This window comes from Balaenoptera acutorostrata, chromosome 3 (genome assembly GCF_949987535.1).
Source record: "Balaenoptera acutorostrata chromosome 3, mBalAcu1.1, whole genome shotgun sequence".
Taxonomy (NCBI): Eukaryota; Metazoa; Chordata; class Mammalia; order Artiodactyla; family Balaenopteridae; genus Balaenoptera; species Balaenoptera acutorostrata.
The window spans coordinates 52,906,581-52,930,492 of record NC_080066.1 but is presented as its reverse complement, the minus strand read 5'-3'; the positions used below and the strand labels follow the sequence as shown (position 1 = coordinate 52,930,492).

General features: G+C 45.1%; 1 protein-coding gene and 1 non-coding gene across 11 annotated transcripts in view; both read left to right on the top strand.

Annotated features, from left to right (window-relative positions):
• The window catches only part of ADAMTS17 (ADAM metallopeptidase with thrombospondin type 1 motif 17), a 372,624-nt gene that overhangs the window by 67,888 nt on the left and 280,824 nt on the right, over positions 1-23,912 (top strand). For all 10 annotated transcript variants that reach the window (XR_009007372.1, XR_009007376.1, XR_009007375.1 and 7 more), the window contains one exon: positions 16,183-16,355. Coding sequence is in view for 3 of the 10 variants with exons in the window: in XM_057542046.1 (XP_057398029.1) it covers positions 16,183-16,355 (173 nt within the window). In the remaining 7 variants the exon portion in view is untranslated. The remainder of the gene's footprint in view (positions 1-16,182; positions 16,356-23,912) is intronic.
• Positions 3,634-3,740, top strand: LOC114239019 (U6 spliceosomal RNA). The gene has a single exon (XR_003624222.1). It is a non-coding gene; the product is annotated as a U6 spliceosomal RNA (small nuclear RNA).

The window sequence follows — 23,912 nt, the reverse complement described above, 5'->3', positions numbered from 1 at the left end:
GACATAGAAAACAAACTTACGGTTACCAAAGGGGAAAGGTGGGGAGGGATAAATTATGGGATTAACATATACACACTACTATATATAAAATAGGTAAGCAACAAGGATTTACTGTATAGCACAGGGAACTATATTCAATACCTTATAATAATCTATAATGGAAAATAATCTGAAAATACATATATATAACTGAATCACTTTTCTGTACACCTGTAACTAACACAATATTGTAAATCCACTATACTTCAATAAAAAAGAGAACATTTGGACCTAAACAGATGTCAGAAGTCATAAAAAAGGAAGATAGGACTTTAAAGAAGCAAAAGCCATAAGAACTGCAGAATGAGATGTAAAAACAATAAGCTTAAAATAAAAAGGAACTGGTGAGATAATGAAAGCTTATAAAACTAGTTTGCTGTAGCAGAATTAAAATCTACAAGGGAGGCACTACGCAGTTGAAATGACATTACACATTTGAATAAGTGATGTAGAGAATAAATGTGACATGCTTCTTTGGGGGCAAAGGAAGGAAAGAATAGAGTGGTGAGAAAGGAAGTGATAGAAATGGGTTACAGAAAATTAAGTCCAATTTTAGAATCTCTGCAGAAGGAACCCCTCTGCCCAAGTTAGGATAGGGGCATTCATCAAAGATTTTTAATGAATGAAGACTTTCTGGAAGGTTTAAAGAAATCTCAGTTTACCAGACAAAAGGCTTACTGTGTTTTGATCAAAATTCATATACATAGGCCCACAGTTATTTATTCTGGCAAAATTTGTGAATTATAAGAATAATAGGAAAAGTTATACCAGTATTCAAGCAGACAAAACAGGTTACTTAAAAGAAACAAAAATCTGGCAGGCCTGAGTTGTCCATGATACTAAGTCCTAGAAGACAGTGGAGCCAGGACTGCAGTGTTGGGACAAGAAGTGACTGTGCAGGCTTCGCTGGTGGCGCAGTGGTTAAGAATCCGCCTGCCAATGCATGGAACACAGGTTCAAGCCCTGGTCTGGGAAGATCCCACATGCCGCGGAGCAACTAAGCCTGTGCACCACAACTACTGAGCCTGCACTCTAGAGCCCATGAGCCACAACTACTGAGCCTGCATGCTGCAACTACTGAAGCCTGCGTGCCTAGAGCCTGTGCTCTGCAACAAGAGAAGACGCTGCAATGAGAAGCCCACGCACCACAACAAAGAGTAGCCCCTGCTCGCCACAACTAGAGAAAACCCACGTGCAGCAACGAAGACCCAGTGCAGCCAAAAATAAATAAATGAATTTATTAAAAAAAAAAAAAAGGTGACTGTGCTCCAGGAATATGACACTCAGATAATTTGTTGTTCACCTGTGAGGGCACCTGATACTCTTAGATATGTAAGAGTTTAGAAACCATACACCCTGCTTGTCCTTCTAGGAAGAATTTCTTTAAAACATAATTGCAGTTGATTATGAGCTGAAGCAAAATTAAAAGATTAGAAATAGGGAGGGCATGATATATAAAGAGTTGATGTGGATGATTGAAACTGGTTTAACATAGAGTTAAGCTTAACTAATTGATGCAAATACAGTTACAAATGGAAAGCAATAATTAAAGAGTTAAGGGAAGATCAAAGACCTAAATGTAAGGGCTAAAACTATCATGGTCCTAGAAGGAAATATAGGAATAAATCTTTATGACCTTGAATTAGGCAATGGTTTCCTAGATATGACATCAAAAACACAACCAAAGAAAATAAATTGGATTTAATAAAAATTAAAATATTTTGTGCTTCAAAGGATACAATCAAGAAAGTGAAAAGATAACTCACATGATAGAAGAAAATTTCTCCAAATCATATATCTGATAAGGGACTTGTACCTGGGATATATCCTATAATTCAACTCTAAAAAGACAACTCAATTGAAAAATAGACAAAGGACTTGAAAAGATAGTTCTCTGAAGAATATACATATAATTGACCAATGATCACATGAAAAAATGCTTAGCATTATTAGACACCAGAGGAATGCAAATCAAAACCACAGTGAGATACCATTTCGTACCCACTTGGATAATTACAATAAAAAAGATGGACAATAATAAGTGTTGCTGGAAATGTAGAGAAACTAGAACCCTCATATGGTGCTGCTGGGAATATAAAATGGTACAGACACTTGAAGAACAGGTTGGCAGTTCCTCAGAAGTTTAAGCAAAGGGTTACGACATGACCTAGCAATTCTACTCCAAGGTATACACCCAAGAGAAATTAAAACATTTATTCACATAAAAACTTATACATGAATGTTCATAGGAGCATTATTCACAATAGCCAAAATATGAAAACAACCCAAATGTCCATCAACTGATGAATGGAAAACAAAGTGGTATTCCGTGCAATGGAATCTTATTTGACAACAAAAAGGAATAAAGTACAGATACATGCTGGATGGATGAACCTTGAAAATACTTTCATAAGAGAAAGAAGCTAGAAACAAAAGACCACATATTAAATTATTCTATTTATATGAAATGTTCAGAATAGGCAAACCTATGGAGACAGAAAGTAATTAGTGATTTCCTGGGGTGGGGGTGGTAGAGGGCAAAATGAGAAGTGGTTGCTAATGGGTGTAGGGTTTCATTTTGGGTGATAAAAATTGTCTATTTGTGTCATCATGGTTGTGCAACTCTGAGAATATACCAAAAGCTATTGAATTGTATCCTTAAAATGGATGAATTGTATGGTATGTGAATCATATCTCAATAAAGCTGTTGTAAAAAGTAAGGAAAGGTGTAAAATATAAAGTACTTTAATAATATTCTGTACCTCAAATTTAAGAAATATTTACAAATCAGAAAAGTGGGGGACTTCCCTGGTGGTGCAGTGGTTAAGAATCCACCTGCCAATGCAGGGGACACGGATTTGATCCCTGGTTCGGGAAGATCCCACATGCCATGGAATAACTAAGCCCATGCACCATAACTACTGAGCCTGCGCTCTAGAGCCCACGAGCCACAACTGCCGAGCCTGTGTGCCACAACTACTGAAGCCTGCGCATCTAGAGCCCATGCTCCGCAACAAGACAAGCCACCGCAATGAGAAGCCTGCACAATGCAACAAAGAGTATCCCCCACTCACCGCAACTAGAGAAAGCCCATGCACAGCAACGAAGACCTGATGCAGCCATAAATAAATAAATAAATAAACAAATAAATAAACAAATAAAAGAAAAGTGGAAAGGAATCTGGGAGAAAAAAGGGATGTTAAATTCTTCTCTGCACAGAGGGAAAGCCAAAGTTCTACTATGTTCTTGACATGGAAAGAATGTTTCCTAAGATTGTAAGGATAGCTTATTGTAGAATTGCTTCCTCAATACTGGAGATGATAAACTCAGTGAAATATAGCTCACATAGGAAAATAGAGAAAAGGAACTAAAAACATGACAGAAGATCAAAAATGATCATTTTTATAATAAATATAAAGGCATTAAAACCCTCTATTCAATGACAAAGACTCAGAAATGACACCAAAAAGTTATGGTAAAAGCATGGGTAAAGATTTAAACATCAAATACAATTAAAAGGTGATAAAATCGAGGAAATACTTATCATAGTACTACAAAAGTCTAATATTCTTTCACTTATTTTAAAACTCTTTAGTGCTCGTGTCAGCAGCACATGTACTAAAATTGGAACAATACAGAGAAGAGTAGCATGGTCCCTGTGCAAGGATGACACGCAAATTCATGAAGCATTCCATATTTTTAATCTAATTTTAAAAAAAGAAACAAATGAGCTTATTTACAAAACAGAAACAGACTTACAGGTATCAAAAACAAACTTATGGTTACCAAAGGGGAAACGTGGCGGGGAGGGTTAAATCAGGAGCTTGGAATTAACGTACACGCACTACTATATATAAGATAACCAACAAGACTTACTGTATAGCACAGGTAACTCTACTCAGTATTCTGTGATAACCTATATGAGAAAAGAACCTGAAAAAGAATGAATACATGTATATGTATAACTAAATCACTTTTCTGTACACCTGAAACTAACATAACATTGTAAATCAACTATACTTCAATTAAGTTAAAAAAATAAATGAAAGTAAATAAAATAAAATGAGGTTGTGGTAAGACCACTCCCCCCTCAAAAAGACTATTTACTGAACACCTACTCTGTGCTAGGCACTAGGTATAGAGTGATGAGTAAACTGGCATGATTCCTGTTCTCACAGCTTCCTGTAGAGTGGAAGAGACTGTTATTAAACACAGAACAGTTAAATTATTTAAAATTGTGGTTAAGTGCTCCAAGGAAAAGAGAAGTGTGCTCTGGTGACTTAGGTGAAGGGGTCCAAGGACAGCCTCATTGAGGAAACGGCATTTGAATTGTGAGGACAAGTCAGTCAGGTGGCTGTTTGGAAAAGAATTTCCCAAATGGAGCTATTGCATGTTCAGAGGCCAGGGTGTGGGGAGGAGATTTGGTGCTTGAACTCGTGAAGGCCAGTGTGATTATGTGGTTGCTCCCTACTTGGACATTAGGGGAAGCCACAGGACAACAGAGGGAAGCCACAGGAAATTGGGAGTGGGGGGTCTTAGTGAATTTGCGAGTTGGCCTAACGAGGGTTTCCATTCCCTCTGCTGTTCGACTGGTTTGCTCATCCTGGTGGAGCCCAAGGCTACTTTACGTGTGGAAGTCCGAGGAATGGCTGATGTGGCCATAAAGGAACCACTCACCTCTTGGTGACCCAGTGGGGACATTGGAAGTTTGGGAGTAGGAGCCCCACTAGTAAGGGTGTCAGGAGAACTGCAGCCATGCTCAGATGAATGTGCCTTTCTGGGCAGGTTCTTTGGCCCTGGAGCGTCCTTGGCATTCGGGAAGGGGGTTCTTTGGGAAAGAGTCATAGTCTGGTGACTGGGTCTAGGCCAAAAGAGGAGCACTTGACTTATTTTACCACCTCTAGGTCTGCTGGTGGGTTATTTGAGCTCTCTGTCCATGTGTTAGGGGACATCTTGGGCTTCTGTGAAAGTCAAGGGGCCTTTGGAGGAGTGAAGGATGTCTGATTGTTAACTGCTCTGGAAATATGTGGGCATCCAATGTATTTGGAAGAACCCCTGACATCCAAGACAGAACCATAAATTTGTCTTCCCTAAGCTTCTAAAAAGAGGGCAAAGGATTTTTTGATACTTTTGTTCCTTGTTTATGGACTTCATTCTCTCATTCACTTATACATTCAAAAATAATTACTGAATGCAAACTACGTCAGGCACCCTGCTCAGTGTGGGAGATACAGAGGTGAGAAGGGCAGTCCCCACCCTCAAAACCCAGATACTTGGGGAGATGTATAGCCCACGACTCGAGGCTGTGCTGAGCACTATCGGGTATCAGGGGACGGGTGGAAGGAAGAAGGCTTCACCTATATTTTAGTTTTGTGTTAAAGCAATGAAGAAGAGTTCCTGGTCCAAAGATATGGCCTGCCCTCCTTGCAAAGGTGGAGGAATATCTGCGCTGTCTGAAGTTTCTTGTACTTCTTTGTCAAAGATGAAAGACTATCTGTCAAAAGAAACAATATCCAGGAACCCTGTGGGGGATTCCAGGTGCAGAGACAAGTCGATTTCTTTTCAGGCTTTTGTTTGTCCCCTCTTGCTCTGGCCGAAACATGGCACGTTAATTAATTTATCTCTCCAAGCTGTGTATTTGGGGGATGTTTTTTTTTTGTCTTCTATCAATTTAGAAGATAAAACCATCAAGCTCCAGTAGGCTAGTGTAATCTTTCAGCAATAGACTTAACTGAAAAGTGGTGGTGAGAAGCACATGATAATTCCAAACATTTGCATTTGTTTTCTTGAATTTGTCAAATGTATCTTGATGGACCTCTGAGATGACTGTCCTTTCTGGGAATCACACGTTGTCCTGATTGTCCTGACTATGTGGCTATACACACTTCAACTCATGTGAAGGTGACCTGCCCAGTCCACACTTAAGGCAAGAAAGAAGATGGGCATCTGTTATGGACTAAAATGTGTCCCCACTAATCTCTGTGTTGAAGTTCTAACCCCCAGCACCTCAGACTAGGAATGTGTTTGGAAATAGGGCCTTTAAAGAAGTGATTATAGTTAAATGAGGTCATTAGGGAGTCCTTGTAAGAAGAGGAAATTTGGACTTAGATGGGTAAAGAGGGAAGATCTGTGAAGATGAAGACAGAAGACAGCCATCTGCAAATCAGGAAGAGAGGCCTCAGAAGAAACCAACCCTGCCGACACCTCAATCTTGGCTTCTAGTCTCCAGAACTGTGAAGAAATAAATGTCTGTCGTTTAAGCCACCCAGTGTGTGTTACTTTGTAATGGCAACCCTAGCTGACTAATGCAGTATCTTTTACGAGAAACATTTAATATTGAATAGAGGTTGAGACAAGGTTTTAGACTGACGTGAAATAAACCAGAAAACGCAGCCATCTGCCTTACCCTCAGGGAACCCTATGACAGCCAGTGTGAAACATTCTTACTGGAATAGGCCCAGCGTCTTTGTTAGATGGTGCTACCTTGCATTTTCCATTTTTCCTGCTGCTTTTTTTCTGGTTGTACAGCTCTGTCCTTTCCCGATACAATGAATAGTGCTTTTCTTCCTCCTCTCCTTCCAGTTGGAAGCCTGCTTTCCCTAGGAGTCTGGGCTGTTTCCTTGACGGTTCTTTCATCTGTTGGGTATTTATAGGACTGTTAAGGTTTTACATGCTTCTCTCCCTCCCTTGAGGGGAGCACCCAGTGCCAGGCCAGCCACAGATTCAGGGTTTGACTGGCACCTGTTGAACAATTATCGTCTTTTCTCAGTTTGTGTGAGGTGGGCGTATTAGAAGCCTTGTTCTTCCTTGCTGGCAGTCTTTGACTGGACAGGGAGAGTGGTAGAAACTGAGTGAAGATGGCAGTCTTCCGTGGGCCTGGGTTTTCTTATTTGATGTGTGAGTTTTTTCCATCTCAAGCTTCCCTCAATTCTAGTATTTTCCAGCAGTGTTCCTGTTTCTCTCCTCCCCAGACCTCATCAAAGTCTGTACCGTTTCCTCACCTCTCACTTTTTTCCCTTCCCTGGCCTGGTTTCCGCTCCCCTGTCCTCAGCAGCACCCTCGGTAAGACCCACTTGGGTCTGGACCTGGCCCTCTGCTGTGCTGGAGGAGCTGAGCAGCCCCTCCTCCTGAGACTTTATTTTCCCTGCTCCTGTGACTCCATGCTCTGCTTTCCCTGCACCTTGCCATCCGCCCCCAGCTTGGTTCCATTTCTTCTATCCAGTCATGCAGTTTGGAGGTCCCGGAAGGATCGGTCTGGGATCGTTGCTTCCTAGATGCCTATCTCTGATCTCGCCTTTGCTTTTGAGCACCAAGTCTGCACAGTCGACAGCCAACTTGACCTCTCCACTTGGGTACTTTAAAAGCACCTGAAACTTAACAAGGCCAAAACTTGCAGTGCTTTTTTTTTCACACCTGGCCCTGTTCCAGGGGTCCCTAATTCAGTGGTTAGCACAACCATACAAACCAGGAGTTATCCTTGATAGCCCTTCTTTACCCACCCAAATATCCCCAGTATTCTTGCTCTCACCTTCTAAGTACCTCCTGAATCTATTTGCTTCCTATCACCAGCAGTTGCCCCCTTTGTCTAGCTATGGTCCCTATGTACCTGAGCTCCTGTAGTGGTCATCCAACTAGTGTCCCCACTTCCATGTCCCCCTGGAATCTGTTCTACCCATTACAGCCAGGGTGACACATTGGAAACACAAGCCCTAGATGGCTTCCCACTGCTCTGGGGTTAAAGAAGAAAACCCTGAGCACATTGCATGTGACCCTTCAAGTGTGCCCCTGCCTTATTGCTCAAGCCTCTTTGCCAGCCACACTCTCTCTGACTCTTGGATCCCTGGTTTCTAGAACATGCCATGCTTTCTTCTGTCCCCAGGGCCTGTGTACCTGCTGTCCCCACTGCCTGGACTGCTCCCATCTCCTCTCTTCTCACTCCCACTGATTAACTGTTGCTTATCCTCCTAATCTTGTCCCTTGTGTCACTTCCTGATGGAACCCAATCTAAATTGGAACCCCCTTCTTTTCATCCTGTCATAGTATTATTTATTCTTTCTTGCAAACATTTGTTATATTTATAATTTTTATATATTCATTTGTTCATTTGATTAATGTTTATTCCTCCTAGGTGGTCACCTACATTGCCTAGCACATAGTAGGTTCACAATTCAATATTTGTTGACCAAATGAGTAACTTCACAATTCAATATCTGTTGACCAAATGAGTATCTTCACAATTCAATATTTGTTGACCAAATGAGTATCTTCCCACCTCACCCACAGACAGTAGTGCCTGGTTGCTTGGTGCCCACGTGGCTCTGACCATGGGCGGAAAGGTCTGGCAGGGCCAGATCAGCCTTCTTACCCCTGGCCCTGCTGCCTCCCAGGGTGGGGGTGTGTGTGGGACACCTCCTGCCTGATGAAGGGACTGATTTTGGACTCCAAGGTTGATCAGTTCTTCATTCAGGATCTTAACCACAAAAAACCCTATTTTCCACCTTTCTTTGTAAGGAATTTACATGAAAAAAATATGCCTTTTATAAAAGTGACTTGGCCTTGGGGGAAGTTATTTAAAGAATTCATACTTGGAGAGCAAAACTTATTTTTTTCCTTTTTAAAAAAAAAAGAGAGAGAAGGCCATTATTTTTCAAGGATATTGGATTTATGCAGCTGCCAAAAGCTCACCTGGCTGGGAGTGCTTCTGCACATGTGGAACCATCGTTTCTAGTTGAAAAGGTAGTTTTTTGCTTGTTTGTTTGTTTTTAAATAAGCAGACCCTTTGGCTGAAGGAAATAAAAGTGATTAGAAAATAATTTTTTTGGACCTGATAATTTTCTTGGAAAGCATGTTGTTTGTCTGTGTGTGTGCAAACTTACAAACGAGACTTGTTGTTCATGCTTCCTCCTCCAGTACTTTCCCCGTGTTGACTATGAATCTGTAAGGTGCTGTCCTCGGGTCTCTGGATGTGGCAGTGATAGGCTGTTGGGAAATCTGTGGCACATACTGATGCTTGCATTTCCTTCACAGGGCACCCCATTGATTGGTTTTTGTTAAAGATGACTCAGAATGAAGGGCAGCGTTCCTGTCTATGGCAAGATTCTGCAGTGTGGAAGTGCATATCTAATATCTTAATATTTCCATGGTGAAGAAATAAATCCTTATTTCTAGAACTGGGAGGAGTCCTTGAAGCTTGAATGAAATGTAGGAATTAGTTTTAGGACTGACCCTCTCATTTTAGGCTATATCAGTTTGTGTCTAGTCAGGAAAACAGAAACTGTGCTAGGTATTTCTAATTATGAGATTTAACACAGGGAATTGGTTACATCAGTGTCAAAGTCTGAATGAGCAAAAGTGGAGCTGAGGTAACCCAGGTAATAGCTATCACCCCAGGGCTGGGGAACGAAAAAGAGAAAAGGGGGCATTTCCAAGACCACAGAGCTTGCAGCAGTGGGGCTGGGGCTCAGACCTGTGAGGGACATCAGACCACCAACGAGGTACAGCCAAGCAGGTGTCTCTATGGATGTACCTCTGAGGGAGATGAGGAGGCTGAGCTGGGAGTTCCCCAGGAGCTGGAGGCTAGAGCCACAGCTGCCCACTACTGCTGGAACAATGCCACCCTGAGCTGGAACACAGGAGCCCATTCTCCCCATCTCCTGCCTTCCAGTCTCCCTCTAGCGCCGCCTGTTGGCAGAGCTGAACAGGAAGCCAGCTAGCAAGGGAGTCCAGGAAATAGTTTGCAGGCCCCCAACCCCAGGGTGGAGCACAGAAGAGAGGGCTGGGAGAAAAAGGGCAAATAACTGGTACACGGGAAATGGATACCTTTCTGTTAAGTGGCACCTTCAAGGGCATCAAGATCAGGCCCAGGTGAATTTTCAGAGTTCCCAACTCCCACCCTGAAGGTATTTTTATTACATCTCATGACTGCTTATTTTGGGAGAGTTAAAGACAAAAGATAGTGGGGCTATTGGATATGCAGTTGAAACCACACATCTTACTGTTTTTCATGCTGTGGGAGTGGTGGCTTTGGTTCCTTGAAAATGGGTTGGTGTGGCCATGGCGGGGGTGTCTGTACACAGAAATCTCGCTTGTGGCGACAATCGGTCTCTCCTCCAAGGAGTGTGACTGTCTGTTTTCCATCTTAATGAGAAACATTTGATTTCCATTCTTCTATCCTGTGTGAAATGTCATTAATGTTTCATGGTTTAAATAGCTGATTTCATGTACAGTCATGTTTTGTGTTCTATCATATTTCTGATGATTAAAATATTCTGCCCTCTGGAATGTTGGGAGGTTACATTGGGATGTTGAGCAGGAGTTGTAAGCCACTCCTCTTGAAACTGATATTTTTGTATAATTATAACTTATTGTTGCATGATTGAGGATGTCCTTAGAGAAGCTCTTTCATGCCCCTACCCAGTAAGAAATGTCGAAGACAACAAGTTGATTGGTGAGTGTCTAGACTAGAGGTCCTGATCAGACCCTGTAGGGTGCATACAAGCATCCACTATTGGTTCTGGGTCATGCATGCAAAGTTTAAAGATTAGCATTTAGACCCTAAGAGTTAACAGCAATCATAGTAATGTAATAATAAGTATAGCAATAAGACTAGCAGCATCATTTGAGTGTGCTTATTATAGACCTGACCCTGTGTTAGTTTCCCCACATCCACCCTAGGAGAGCAGAATAATTATCCCCTTGTTTTAGAGATGAGGAAGCTTGCCCCTGGCCACCCCAGCACGGGCAGACTCTACCCAGCTCTGTCGGATGTCACAGCTGGGCTCCTCACAATTAGAGCTGTCCCCTCCTCCTTAGGTGGAGGGAGTACTGTGTGAGAATTCAATTTTAGGACATTTAGGTTAAGTTCCTTGAAACTTAATCTTGTTATTAATTCGGAATTTCAAAGAGTTAAAAAAATTCACTCAACTAAGTGTAATTCTCGAATGTTCCTACTATGCACCAGGCAGCGCTCGGCGCTTTGGTGGGTCCAGAGGGTGATGTTTGGGTCCTTAAGCTCACAGTCTAGCCCAGAAGGTGAGCATAGACCCACGTTAGACTATAACATGGATGGGAGTTTGGAGTTTGCAGGATTGCTGGGGAGCAGGGGATTCAGGGGGCACTCCAAGCACCTCAGAGTTGGCTGTCCAGGTCCTCTACCTGCAGTGGGCCATGGCGGGGGGGGGGGGGCGTCACTTGGGCAAGCTGCATGGACCCCAGAGCTCCAGTCTCCTGCTTAGTCTGGTCTGAGATGTTCTCATGGCTACTTCTGTTTTCTAGTTTTGAATTAGTTTTTGATGTGGTAGGTACAGAAAAAAGAAAGTCCCATCCACGTGTCCTGCGTGGCAGCCCAGCCAGTTCAGGCGGGGGAGCTGTAGACCCTTGGCGCCTTGGGTGGGCTGTGCCACCGAGTGAACAAGGGTACCCTGCCTGCCGAGCAGCACCCCTCTTATTCCGGAAGCCGGTGTCACCGTCTCTGCTCTCACCTCTTCTTTCTAACTCAGACCACCTGTCATCCCCCTTTCTTGGTTCTGCTGCCCCACTCTTGCCCTCCTGTTATGTTGGCTGCTGGGCCCTTGGTCCTTCTGGGTGCTCTCACTGCCCCCTCCCCTGCGGACTGAGGGATCACTTGAGGCTGCCGACTTGGAACACGCAGTGGAATTTCTTCCGAATTCCCTTTGATGAGTGTTTTTAATTTTCTGTCCTTCAGTGTTATAGAAGGGACTGAGGGATCACTTGAGGCTTCTGATGGGATTGCCTTTGTCCTGCCCACTAGAGAGCTGGAGAAACCCCATGGTTAATGCAGCTAAAAGAATACATGATTCTGGACTCTTCCCCGATGTTGAGGGTTCTGGTTGTCCACCGTGCTAGTGTGCCCAGGTGGGGACGTTCTTGATCTGGACCTTGAGTGCTGTGTGTGGGAAATGTTTATTTTTCTGGCTTGAATGACAAGTTCAGGTTAAGTCTGCATCTCCCTGTTGACTCTGTAAGCATGTTTGACACCTGATACCTAGCTCCTAGTGGTGGAGACTTGTCTTTGTCTTCTCAGCCTGAAGAGCTCAGTGCTCTTGGGCAGCTGTCTCCATTTCCTCCACCATGTCTGCTTTCCCTCTAATTTGCTTCTGCAGCTGGCAGTGCTCCTTTGGCACAAAGAGTAACCTGAGGTCTTCTCTGGTGATGACATTATAGAATCAGACATGCAAGGATCCTCCTTGTGCAGCGGGATGTAGAGTAATTTCAGGGCTGGCTTCCACCGTTTGAACTCTCACACCAAATATTTTGTGATTTATGCATTGGTTTTCCCTAGTGAATACCTAAATACTCTATTGTTGTTAAACTAAAGAAGTATCTATACTATATAGAGCTTGGCAATTCATAACTGAGCTTATTTTTTACTTTACCAAGAGCAAAACTAACAACTACAGGAAATTATGTATTTGCTCAGCATTTTCATCAGTCTCCAAACTCTTAGAATAAGTAATAATTTGAATATGCTAAAAGTACAACATTTAGAATACCCTTGTTTTCTTCCTTGTCTTTTTCTCTCCCGCATCTTGTTCCAAACAAGATTCAGGGTAACTTGCATAAACACACACAATTTTCTTTTTTAATGGATAATTGAGGCAAAAGGAAAATACATGTAAGAAAAATAATATGAAGCCAGAGATTGAAAATCTACCAAGTCAGCACCAAGCCCCAGCAATGTGCTGGCAAAAGAAACTGCTGGGCTGGACTTGGGAATGATCCCCAGTGTCTGTGACAACAGGAGACGGCCTGGGGCCTTGCAGGTTGTGGTCTGTCCTCATCAGTGGGGTGAGGGCCGCCTCCCTTGTTCCCACAGTGGAGGGAGACGGCTAATGACCGAGTGAGCTTGGAGGGCCCCCAGGTGGCTGCACGCCTGCCTGGCCTGAACTTTGACTTCTCCTGTGAGGTCTAAATCCAGCACCCATGTTATTATGAAATCGGTGTTTTTCTTCTTGCTTTTCAATATGCTTATAATCTGTGAATATTTGTATTGATGAAACTTTGTTTATTAGGGTATATTTATGCAGTTCATGGAATTAAAGGTAAAAACAGATTATGGTTCTGTTCTCCCTGTAGGAAAGGAAGAACCATCAGAAGTGATGGCTGTAGAGCTTTGCTGGTGGAGGTGTTGCTGGGAGCAGGGAGAGAAGAGGAGGGTGAGCTTCCCTCCCCCTCCACCCCTGTTCCCACCTGCAGGGATAGGGAATGCAGGTCCTCGGTCTCTTACCTGCTATTACCCAATACAGGCTTTTGGACAGACTGTTGAGCATCTTTATTTACTTGTTTCACTGCAGAAAGAGTGGTGCCTTTGATGAGGGCTTGTTGCCCTAGACCTCACTGGAGGGGGTATTCAGTATGTGGCCCGGGCACCGCATTGCCTTTTGAAATCTGAAAAGTTTTGATCTCTTGAAACCCACCTAGCAGTGGGGGTCTGAATCGAGGCTTGGGGCCTCTCCTCTTGTGCTTGGGACAGGACAGAGCCCTGGGGTATGTGGGGGTCACCAGCCAGCCTAGCGTGGTTGTGGCGTGACAGCCCCAGTTAGCAGCTCTTGGTGAGGGGGGCTCAGGTAAGAGCACACATGGCCCGGGAGCTGGCTGTGTAGTTGCTGCTGTTGCTCAAGGGCCTGGTGCGAGTGGAGGCCATCTGAGCGGAAGGAGCAGCCACTGAAGGCTGCTCCTCCTGGTCAGGTCCTGCCGCAGCCAAGTCGGTATACAGCATCCTTCCCCACTGAGTTTTCTGTGGCCTTTCCCATCCCCGTGTTTTAAGTTCAGACAACAGTGAGGAACATGTTCGCACCCAAAGCCAATGCAAGCGGGAGGGTCAGAGCTGCTGGGTGAAGCCTGGCTTCTAGGGCCAAATTTACCCCTGCCCAGTGCTTGACTTCAGCTTTGTTATGTGGGAAATAGGGATTTCACTCTCTCATTCATCCATGTATTCATTCATTCACTCACTCAAGCATGCATTCATTCAGTGAGTGTTTACTTCGCAACACGTGCTGGGCCTGGGGCTGGGGGCAGTGAAAGGGACAGATGAGGTAGTTGTAGTACAAACCCTTTAAAAACCACAGAGCACCTGACCGTTGTGTTTTACCTGTGACTGAGTGTTCTGGGCATATGTTAACGTGCAGCATTTTACCCTTTATGATACCCTGTTTATTAGCTCTCCAAGGTCCATCAGGGAGGGAGGGGCAAGTCTTGTTTGTTCCTACTTGAAAGGGTGATGCCCAGTGCATCATTTTGATGTGTGAAATGTCCAGGGGGTGATCTGCTCCTCTGGTGGGGAGTGCTGGGCTGCCTTTCTTAGTACTCGCCTCTTACGTGTTTAAGCTCGCCATCTCCCAGAGGAATGTTAGTAGTGCATCCTTTAGACCCTGCTAAAAATGCAGTTCTTTTCATACAGGAACCAGAAAATATAGACATGGTGTGAAAACAAGCAGCCAGTGTGGGGAAGAGCTGCAGAGGAGTTCATGAGCTGGGATGCTGAGAGGTGGGCAATAAATCCCAACTTTGGGAGGAGCTGAGGCACAGTTTGGCTTGTGGTCGCCTGGGAGAATGTGGGTGAGCTGGTTATAGCAAAGCTCCTGCTTGGGTGGCCCTTTACTTCTGCTGCTTTAAAATGAGGGTGACATGGCTCATCACAAATTCCAAGCTGGGCAGGTTGGCCTGATCCAGGCAGTGAGCGCCCGGCAGGCATGCTGAGCCCAGGATTTGGAGGTCGCCCATGGTCCACCTTCCTCGTGTTCAGAGAGGACCTGTTGGTGAATGTGGGTGTAGGTCCAGAGAGAGATCCTCAAAGAGGGGCCTCTTTCATTTTGGCCATGTACAAAGGCAGTACTATCTGACACCTTACCTTTTATCTTAGAATAGACCCTGCCTTCCCGAATTCGATTCCTGAGGCCTGGAAGTCTCCATGGGAGGTGGGCCTGGCTTTGGGGAGGAGGGAACCACCCTGCAGGTTGACAAGACATATATATAGATTTATATCTGCTTCTCTCTACATCACTAAATAATCTTCACAGTTGTACTTTTCATGGCTGCCTGCTGTTTTACCATTGTTGGCTTTCTCTGTGGTTGGATTTGTAGATTGTTTTTCAGTTTGTCTCACTGCACGGACTATTCTTGTTTGTACACTATGACCCATATTTCAGTTTTTTCTTATAGTATGCATCTTTGGTTCTGGAATGATTGGGTCACTGTATGAGGGCAGTTTGTGCATATGTGGGTTGGGTTTACTGCATGGAAGTTGTAGCAGAGCTGGCTTCCGTGTGAGCTGGTATAAAGATGGAAAAAATAGCTATCAAATTAAGGAACTGCCTTTCTATTCACATTTGGATTCTGAAAGTACATGTTATTCATATCAACCTTTGATGTTAGTCAGAGGCTTTTGCACCCACAAATCTGTATGTCAGTCCTCACATGGCAGCTTTGAGCGTCCAGACATCCTGAAATGGCCTCAAAATAATGACCATAGCTGTTTAGCAAGTAAGATCTTCTAGGAAATCAGTTGATCTGAAGCGTCAGTGGAAGATTACTTACTGTTTACTAATACCTTCCCTGTGGTGAGGAAGGAACAAACTCCAATCTTGGCCTGGATGTCTGTGTCCTGTGATTTGTTTTTTTTTTTGATGATGCTTTTTTTTTTTTTTTTTTTGAAATACTGCTTTTGTGCCTGCTAACGTTTATAGCTCCTTATTCGTGACTCTCGGCCTGGTCTCTGGACTGCCCTCTTCCAGGCCCCTGCTCATTGGCCCAGCAGTGGGTCATGGTGCTTTCAGAAAGCCTGGGGGTCTGTATCATTAACCTTCCCTGCCGGGCCCAGGCTTCCTTTTCCTCCACAGACTGTGCTGTTCTCCCCGTTCCCTGCAGGGACAGGTTTTCTATTCCGTAATCTTCGGCCCCATCTGCCCCGTCGCTGCCACAGTGGACGGGCGTGACCCTCGTGACATCTGACCCCCAGGCATGCAGGCTCGGCCGCGGCAGCAGAGGGCGATGGACGCTGGGCCCGGCCACTGGCCGGGGAAGACGGACCATTCTCTTGGGGAGGCTTGATGGAAGGCCTGTTCACTGCGTGGACAGGAAGCCAGTACGCTAAAGGGCTGCACAAATGTCTCTATTGTTTTCTAGAAAAGAAGAAGCCGAGGAGGGGCTGGCCGTCACGAGACTGGCGGGAGCGGAGGAATGCCATCCGGCTGACCACCGAGCACACAGTGGAGACGCTGGTAGTGGCCGATGCTGACATGGTGCAGTACCACGGGGCCGAGGCCGCCCAGAGGTTCATCCTCACTGTCATGAACATGGTGAGTCCGGGACCAGCACCTTACCAGGGGTTTTGCTTCCTCTTGGACGAGCGCTCTGCATGTGGGTGCTGGCCATCTTCTCCTGGGGCTGGGGGATGGGGACATACACAGCCTTGTGACCCCTGGGCAACACGGAGGCACCCCCAGGGAGAGGCCTGACTCGCCAGCCTGGTGTGGGGTCAGCGCCTGAGTCTGCTCAGTGATGGGAGTCTGCCCGCACTCCTCACCAGAGGCCTCCCAAGACCCTTTCTATGGGTAGATGCCCCTCCAAGGGGATTCAACGCTAAGTCAGTCCCTGCTCTGAGGAGCCAGCAGTCTCATAGGAGGAATCAAGATCAGACTTTAATGTAAAACAGAGCTTGTCGTGCGCAAGGAAGAGAGGTTATCTAGTTGAGGGAACCAAGGAAGCAACCTACGTCTACATCTGATTGGTTGAATGAGGAGTGAGGGAAACCTTCACTTTGGTGGGTAGGTTGGGGAGGGACCTCATGCCTCAGATTTTAGATGCAGGTGGTTGTTTGCACGGAAGGACATTTGTGTGCATCCCAACTCCACCCATCTATCCACTCTCCTAACAAGCATTTTTGAAGACTTCCTGGCATTGTGTTAGTTGCTGCGGGGGCAAATGCAAAAAGACCCAGTCCTTCCCTCAGGAGGCAGTGGTGTCACAGATGGATGGAGTGTCTGTGTTTCTGTAGACATCTCTGCAGGGAGCACTGGGGGCTGGGTGGAGGGCTGTGGAGTGATCACCCCACAGCATGGAGGCTTCATGAAAGAGCTGACCCTTCAACTGTGTTTGCCAGATGGGGGAGCGGTGGTAGGTCACGCAGGGGGTGCCGCAGGAGCTGCATCCGGGGGAGGGCAGGTGGTGTGATATGGCTGCAGCAGGGAGTGGAGCAGCCTTAAGGTGGGGACGTGCATAGGGTCAGGATGTGGAGGGGGCGTAAGGCTTCCCTAGGAGCGGGGCCGCCGACGGGGAGGGGAGAAATGTGTCTGGAGCGAGGTTTGGAAGAGCAACCCCAGCAGCTGCACTTGGGTGGATTGGAGTGAGAAAGGCAAGAAGGAGCACTGGGAATGGAGTGTGTGAGGAGAGAGGGTCTGAACTAAGGGGCAGGAGTGGGGATGGAGGAGGCATTCATGCAGAGAGGAGGGTGTGCTGGGAGGAAAGACCCACAGGACTTGGTTCCTGGCTTGGAGAGGCAGGAGGAGGAGGCGAGAGAAATCCAGGGGACACCTGGGCTATAACCTGGGTGGCTGGGTGGATGGTGGGGCCACTGGATGGGAAAAGAAGGAACAGAGCATTTGGGGACACAGCGAGGAGTTCTAGTCTGGACAAGCTGGCTTCGAGTTCCCCACAGGAGCTCAGGATGGAGGCCCTGGCTGGAAGTAGGGACTGGGGCTGATCGGCGCACAGCTGGGAGATGCAGCTGTTGGCGTGGCCAGCCATGTCCAGGTGGAGCACATCGGGGAGAACAGAAGCTGCCCACAGATGACACAGTGGAGTGCCAGTCCCAGGGGGCCAGGCAGAGGATGGGGAGCTGGCAGAAGGGCAGACAGACTGGGCAGAGGTTGTCCCTAAGGAAAGAGGTGAGAGGTGCAGGAAGGGAGTGGTTAACAATGCCAGATGCTGCAGCCGGGTCCCCGAAGGGATAGCTTTAGGGATTGTTGAGGGTGGCAGCTGGGTAGGGGCAAACTGAAATGAGACCAGGAAGTGAAGAAGTAGAAACAGCATCGCAGAAGATCTTGGCTGAGGGAGAGAAGAGAAGAGATCCTCGCTAGGTGGAATCAGGGTCAAGGAGGACTTTGGAGAGGGAAAGGGGTCAGGGGTTACAAGTGTGGGGTTTAGGCCCAGACAGGCCTGGACCAGGACTCCTGCTCTGAGCACAGAGCTGGCTGGCAGTGTCAGAACCGCTCTGAGCTGGCTCCCCCTGCGTGAAGAGCAGCGAGGCAGGGGCTTAGCCACCCCGAGGGCCTTGTGCCTGGCTGCGGAGGCACGTAAGGCTCATGGAAAGAGAGGGAGTAGGGAAGGCCAGGCCCTGGGCTGTGCTGCGGGGGGTGAGAGATGGCTGAAGGCAGCCCAAGAGCAGGGAGGCTAGAGACATCGCCAGGGTCACACAGGAAGTCACTGGTGGGGCTGTGACCATCAGGCCAAGCCTGTCTATAACTGGCCACAGGGAAATATATGGTCGTGAACCCCACCCTGGGCTAATGGGGGTGGCGAGCCTCATGGCAGCCCTGGCCCCTGTGAAGACAAGACTCTGGTACCTTGACCTCTGTCAGGGTGACTTGCCAGTGCTTGCTTTCGGGACACGTATCAATTTGCAGGAAATTCCATCTGTCTGGTCCACACGCCCTCAGACAGGCCGTGCTGTAAAGCTGAGGCTGCTTTGGTGGTGTGTGGAGATTAGAGTCTTTAAGGTGAGTTACTGTTTGGACCCGCAGACCTCCCAATAGGATGGGCTCTTCTGCAAAGCAAACGGAGATGTGGACCCCCTGCGGGGCTGATCCAGGACTTACCTGTTTTCAAGACATGGGTACAACATGAGGCACCTGGTCACCCTCCCTTTCAAAGTCATCAACTCTGGGAGTTCCATTAACTTCTTTCCTTCCTCCCTCCCTCCTTCTTTTCCCCCTCCCTCCCTTCCTTCCTCTCCTCCCTCCCTCCCTTCCTTCCTTCCTTCCTCTCCCTTCTTTCCTTCCTTCCTTTCTCTTTCTTTCTTCAGATTTTTAAAACTTGTGGTTAAAAAATACATACCATAAAATTTTCTTTCTCACCCACCTTTAAGTCTACAGTTCTGTGACATGAGGTACATTCACATTGTTGTACAGCCATCATCACCATTCATCCCAGAATTCTTTTTGTTTTGCAAAACTGAAACTCTGTACACATTAAACACTAACAGCCCATTCTCCCCTCGCCCAGCCCCTGACAGCCACCCTTCTACTTTATGTCTCTATGAATTTGACAACTCTAGGGACTTTATATAAGTGGAGTCACACAGTATTTGTTCTTTTGTGACTGGTTTATTTCACTCAGCATGATGTCCTCCAGATTGGTCCATGTTTTAGCAGGTGTCAGAATCTTCTTCCTTTTGGCTGCATAATATTCCATTGTGTGGACAGACTACATTTTGTTTGTCTCTTCATCCATGGATGAACATTCGGGTTGCCTCCTCCTAAGGCTCTGTGCACAATGCTGCTGTGACTATGGTGTACAGTCTGTTTCAGTCCCTGCTTTCTCTTCTTTTGGGTATGGACCCAGAAGTGGAATTGCTTCTGTTAACTTTTAATGGTTCTTGGCCCTGATTTCTGAGAAATATTTCTGAGTTCCACATTTGCACAAGCCCAGGTCTCCCCGGTGGCTGATTAATGATGGGTTGCAGTGCTGCAGTTGCCCAGAGGAAGCCCAGGAGGTGGGCTGCTGGGACCTGGCTTGGCACCAGACTCTTTCACCTGTAGGTAATTTTATCTCATTTATATTTTTTGTCCAGGGCACAAATCCAAGGAATAAACATTCATTACAACAACTAAACTAGTAATAAGGCAAAGCTCCTAGTTTGACGTTTGCTTTCATAATTTCATCATTCGGACAAGGGCAGCTATTTTATCACAGGCTGGGAGAGGGGTTGTACGTGGGAACATTGTTCTCCCCATGAGCCATGGGCTGTAAGGACTGAACTACAGGGGCTGAGTGGTGGTGATGCTTGGCTTTAATTTGACCCTCTTCAGTCCTCTTCAGCTGCTGGTACTATGACGTTAGAGGCTCCAGATCCCGCTGCTGAGGGCAAATCTGGGGCCAACCACATTAATTTGGGATTTACATGTTTCTTAACGAGGCCTACCTAATAAGAGCAGTGGCGCTTTGGTGAAGGGCACGTGGCATTTGTACACTGACACTTAGCCCTTCAGTCATCTGCCCTTGGAGTTTCTTGGCAAGTCTGATGAGGCCAGAAAGCAAATGAAAGCAGAGTGTCTGATCCACTCACAGACTCGCACCGCTGGCAACCTGTTTCTGTTGTTCTAGCTGTGGGTCGCTCTTCAGCATATTTAAAAACAAGTTACATTCAGACAATGCACCTTACTTTAAACAAAGCTGCCCTCCACCATCACCACCATCTTTCAATTTCTCAAACTCTAGTGTATAAAATCCGAAGAATTCTATCCTGCCTGTGGCTGTTTCAGAAAAGGGATTTCTGTTAGTAAGATCATCTTTAAGCCAGGAGGATGGGAAAGGATTGTGGCTGGGCTGAGGAGCCCTGTCATTAGACAGGGCCCCCAGGTGCAGCCAGCAGGAAGGTGAGGCCAGCCAACCCCTCTCTTTCCTGTCGGACAGTGTTTTCTGTGGCTCTGTAGGACTGAAGCAGCTCTGTTTCCTTAGATCCTCTGGATTTGGAAGGAAATCTGCTGGAGTGGTTGCCACCTTCATTCCAACCAGTTTCTCTCCAGCATCATCTGGTGCCAGTGTCCAGGTGCCCACCCCTCACTGCCCTCCCACTTGGGTCTCTGTGGGCAGGGGACTGACTCAACTCTTATGTGCCACTCTGACCCCAGGAGCTAAACACAGACAAGTCCCTGTCCCCAAGGCAGGCCAGGGGGCTTGCGGGACCTACGTGTGTAGTAGCACATCCACAGCTGGGAGAATTTGGTGTCAAGTGCTCACAGTTTTCATAGCATCTTATAGTTGTGCTGTATTAGATCTATGTCAATCAGTAGCCCAATGGCCCATGTTTGAGAGGAAGGAAGGAAGTGTGTTTGTGATGCACTGACCAGTCAGATGGAAGCTTCTTGATTTCATGTCACTTCCCCCTCATACCTGGTGGATTTCATCATTCTCATTTTACAGTGAAGGAAAGAGAGGCTTGTGGGGAGTACAGGGTGCAGACCCAGTGAGTACTTAGCAGGGTGAGGACTCAGGCCTGGGCTGAGGGACCCCTGTACCACCTTGTCAAGGTGATGAGCATATCTCAAATCTGTCTTTTCTCTCCATCTCCACCCTGGACTGACCACCATTATTTTTTACCTTGACAACTGCAGGAGTTTTCTTGCTGGGCTCCTCACTTCCATTTTCTTCCCCCTTGAATCCTTGCTGCAGAATGGCCAGCAAGATCTTCTTCCAACAGGATTAGAACCTTGTCACTAGGCAGTTCTGAGACTCTCTGTGGCTTTCCTCATGGTGGATATGGAAATCCTTCCCCTTCTGCCCTCCCAGGCCATGTGGCTGGGATCCACCTGCTTCTCCTGGGCTTCATTCCTTTCTCCACGTTAGCACAGACTCCTGCCATGTGGGCCACCATTTCTCAGGGGCCCCAGCTCCTCTCTGACTTGTGGTAACTCTTTGTCAGGAATGTTCTTCACCCCGCTTCATACATGGCTAGCTCCTCTGTCTTTTAGGTCTCTGTGTAAATGTCCCCTTAGAGGGGCCCTCCTTGCTGACTCCTCTGAGAAGGCCACCTGTTTTCTTTATCATAGCAGTCTGGTTCTTACTCGGTGGTTCTTATCTTGATTTATAATTCCACATTTATTTCCTTTTTAAAAATCATCTTGCTGCGGAGTTTTTGTATGCTATTGAATTTAAGCTGGTATAAAATCAGAGTGCTGTAATGTTAGGATGTTAAATGTAATGCTCATAGTAACCACAAAGAAAATAGCTATAAAATATACATAAAAGGAAATGAGAAGGGAATTAAGAAGTTTCACCATAAAAAATTTAACATGCAAAAAAATCAGTAATGTAGGAAATGAGGGACCAAAAAAAAAGCTATAAAGCATATAGAAAACAAATAACAAAATGCACAGGTAAGTCCCTCCTTGTCAGTAATTATCTTAAATGTATGGATTAAACTCTCCAGTCAAAAGACAGATTAGCAGAATGAATATAAAAAAATGCTCCAATGTATACAAGAGGCTCATTTTATATCAAAAGACACAAATAAATTGAAAGTAAAAGAATGGAAAAAGATATTCCATGCAGAGAGTAACCATAAGAGATCATGAGTGGTTATACTAATATGATACAAGATAGACTTTAGTCAAAAAAAGTTACAAGAGACAAAGAAGGATACTGTATATTAATAAAAGTTTCAATACAGGAAGAAGATATAACAGTTACAAGTATTTATGCACCTAATAACAAATCATTAAAATATATGAAGCAAAAATTTGTAGAATTGTAATGAGAAATATGCAGTTTTCTAAAATAATAATTAGATAGTTCACCTCCCGCCCACCCCCCCCACCTCTCAGTAGTGGATAGGAAAACTAAACAGAAGATAAGTAAGGATATAGAGGACTTGAGCAATACAATAAGCCAACTAGATCTAACAAGATATACAGAACACTCTTCCCAATTACAGCAGGATAATACTTTTTTTTTCAAATGCACATGGGGCATGCTCCAGGATATACTGTATATTAGCTCACAGATCAAGTTTCATCAGATTTAAAAGATATCATACAAAGTATCTTCTCCAACCACAGTGGGATTAAGTTAGAAATCAGTAACAGAAGGAAAACTGGAGAATTCACAAATATGTGGAAATTAAACAACACACTCTTAGACAACCAGTGGGTCAAGGGAGAAATCACAGGGGAAATGAGAAAAATGCATAAAGCTGAATTAAAATGAAAACACAATATACCAAAACTTATGGAACACAGTGAGAGCAATGCTCAGAAGGAAATGTATACCTGTAAAGTGCTTACATTAAAAGAAGGATCTCAAATCAATAACCTAACTTTACACCTTAAAGAGCTAGAAGAGCAAACTAAACTCAAAGCTAGCAGAAGGAAGGAAATAATAAAGATTAGAGCAGAAATAAATAAAATAAAAAATAGAAAAACAATAGAAAAAATCAACAAAACGAAGAATTGATTCTTCAAAAAAATTAGCAAAATTGATAAATCTTTAGCTAGACTGATTAATTAAAAAAAACTTGAATTACTAAAATCAGAAATGAAAGTGGGGGCATGACTACCAATTCTATAGAAGCAAAAAGGATTATAAAAGAATACTATATGAATTGGGCAATTGGGATTGACATGCATACACTGATGTGTATAAAATTGATGACTAATAAGGACCTGCTGTATAAAAAAATAAAATAAAATTCAAAAATTAAAAAAAAAAAAAGAATACTATGAACCATTGTATACCCACAGATCAGATAACCTAGATGAACTGGACAAATACCTATAGAAACACAGAGCTTACCAAGACTTAATCGCAAAGATCTAGAAAATCTGAATAGACCTACAACTAGTAAGGAGATTGAATCAGTAATCAGAAATCTCCTGACAAAGGAAAGCCCTGAACCTGAGAGCTTAACTGGTGAATTATACCATACATTTAAAGGAGAACTAATTAATCAATCCTCCTCAAACTCTTCCAAAAAACTGAAGAGGAGAAAATGCTTTCTAATTCTTTTCTATGAAGCTAGCATTGCCCTCATACCAAAGCCGGATAAAGACACTACAAGAAAAGAAAACTGTAGTTCCTTATGAATAAGAAAACAATTTCCCTTTTGAACATTATTACAAAAATTCTCAACAAAATACTAG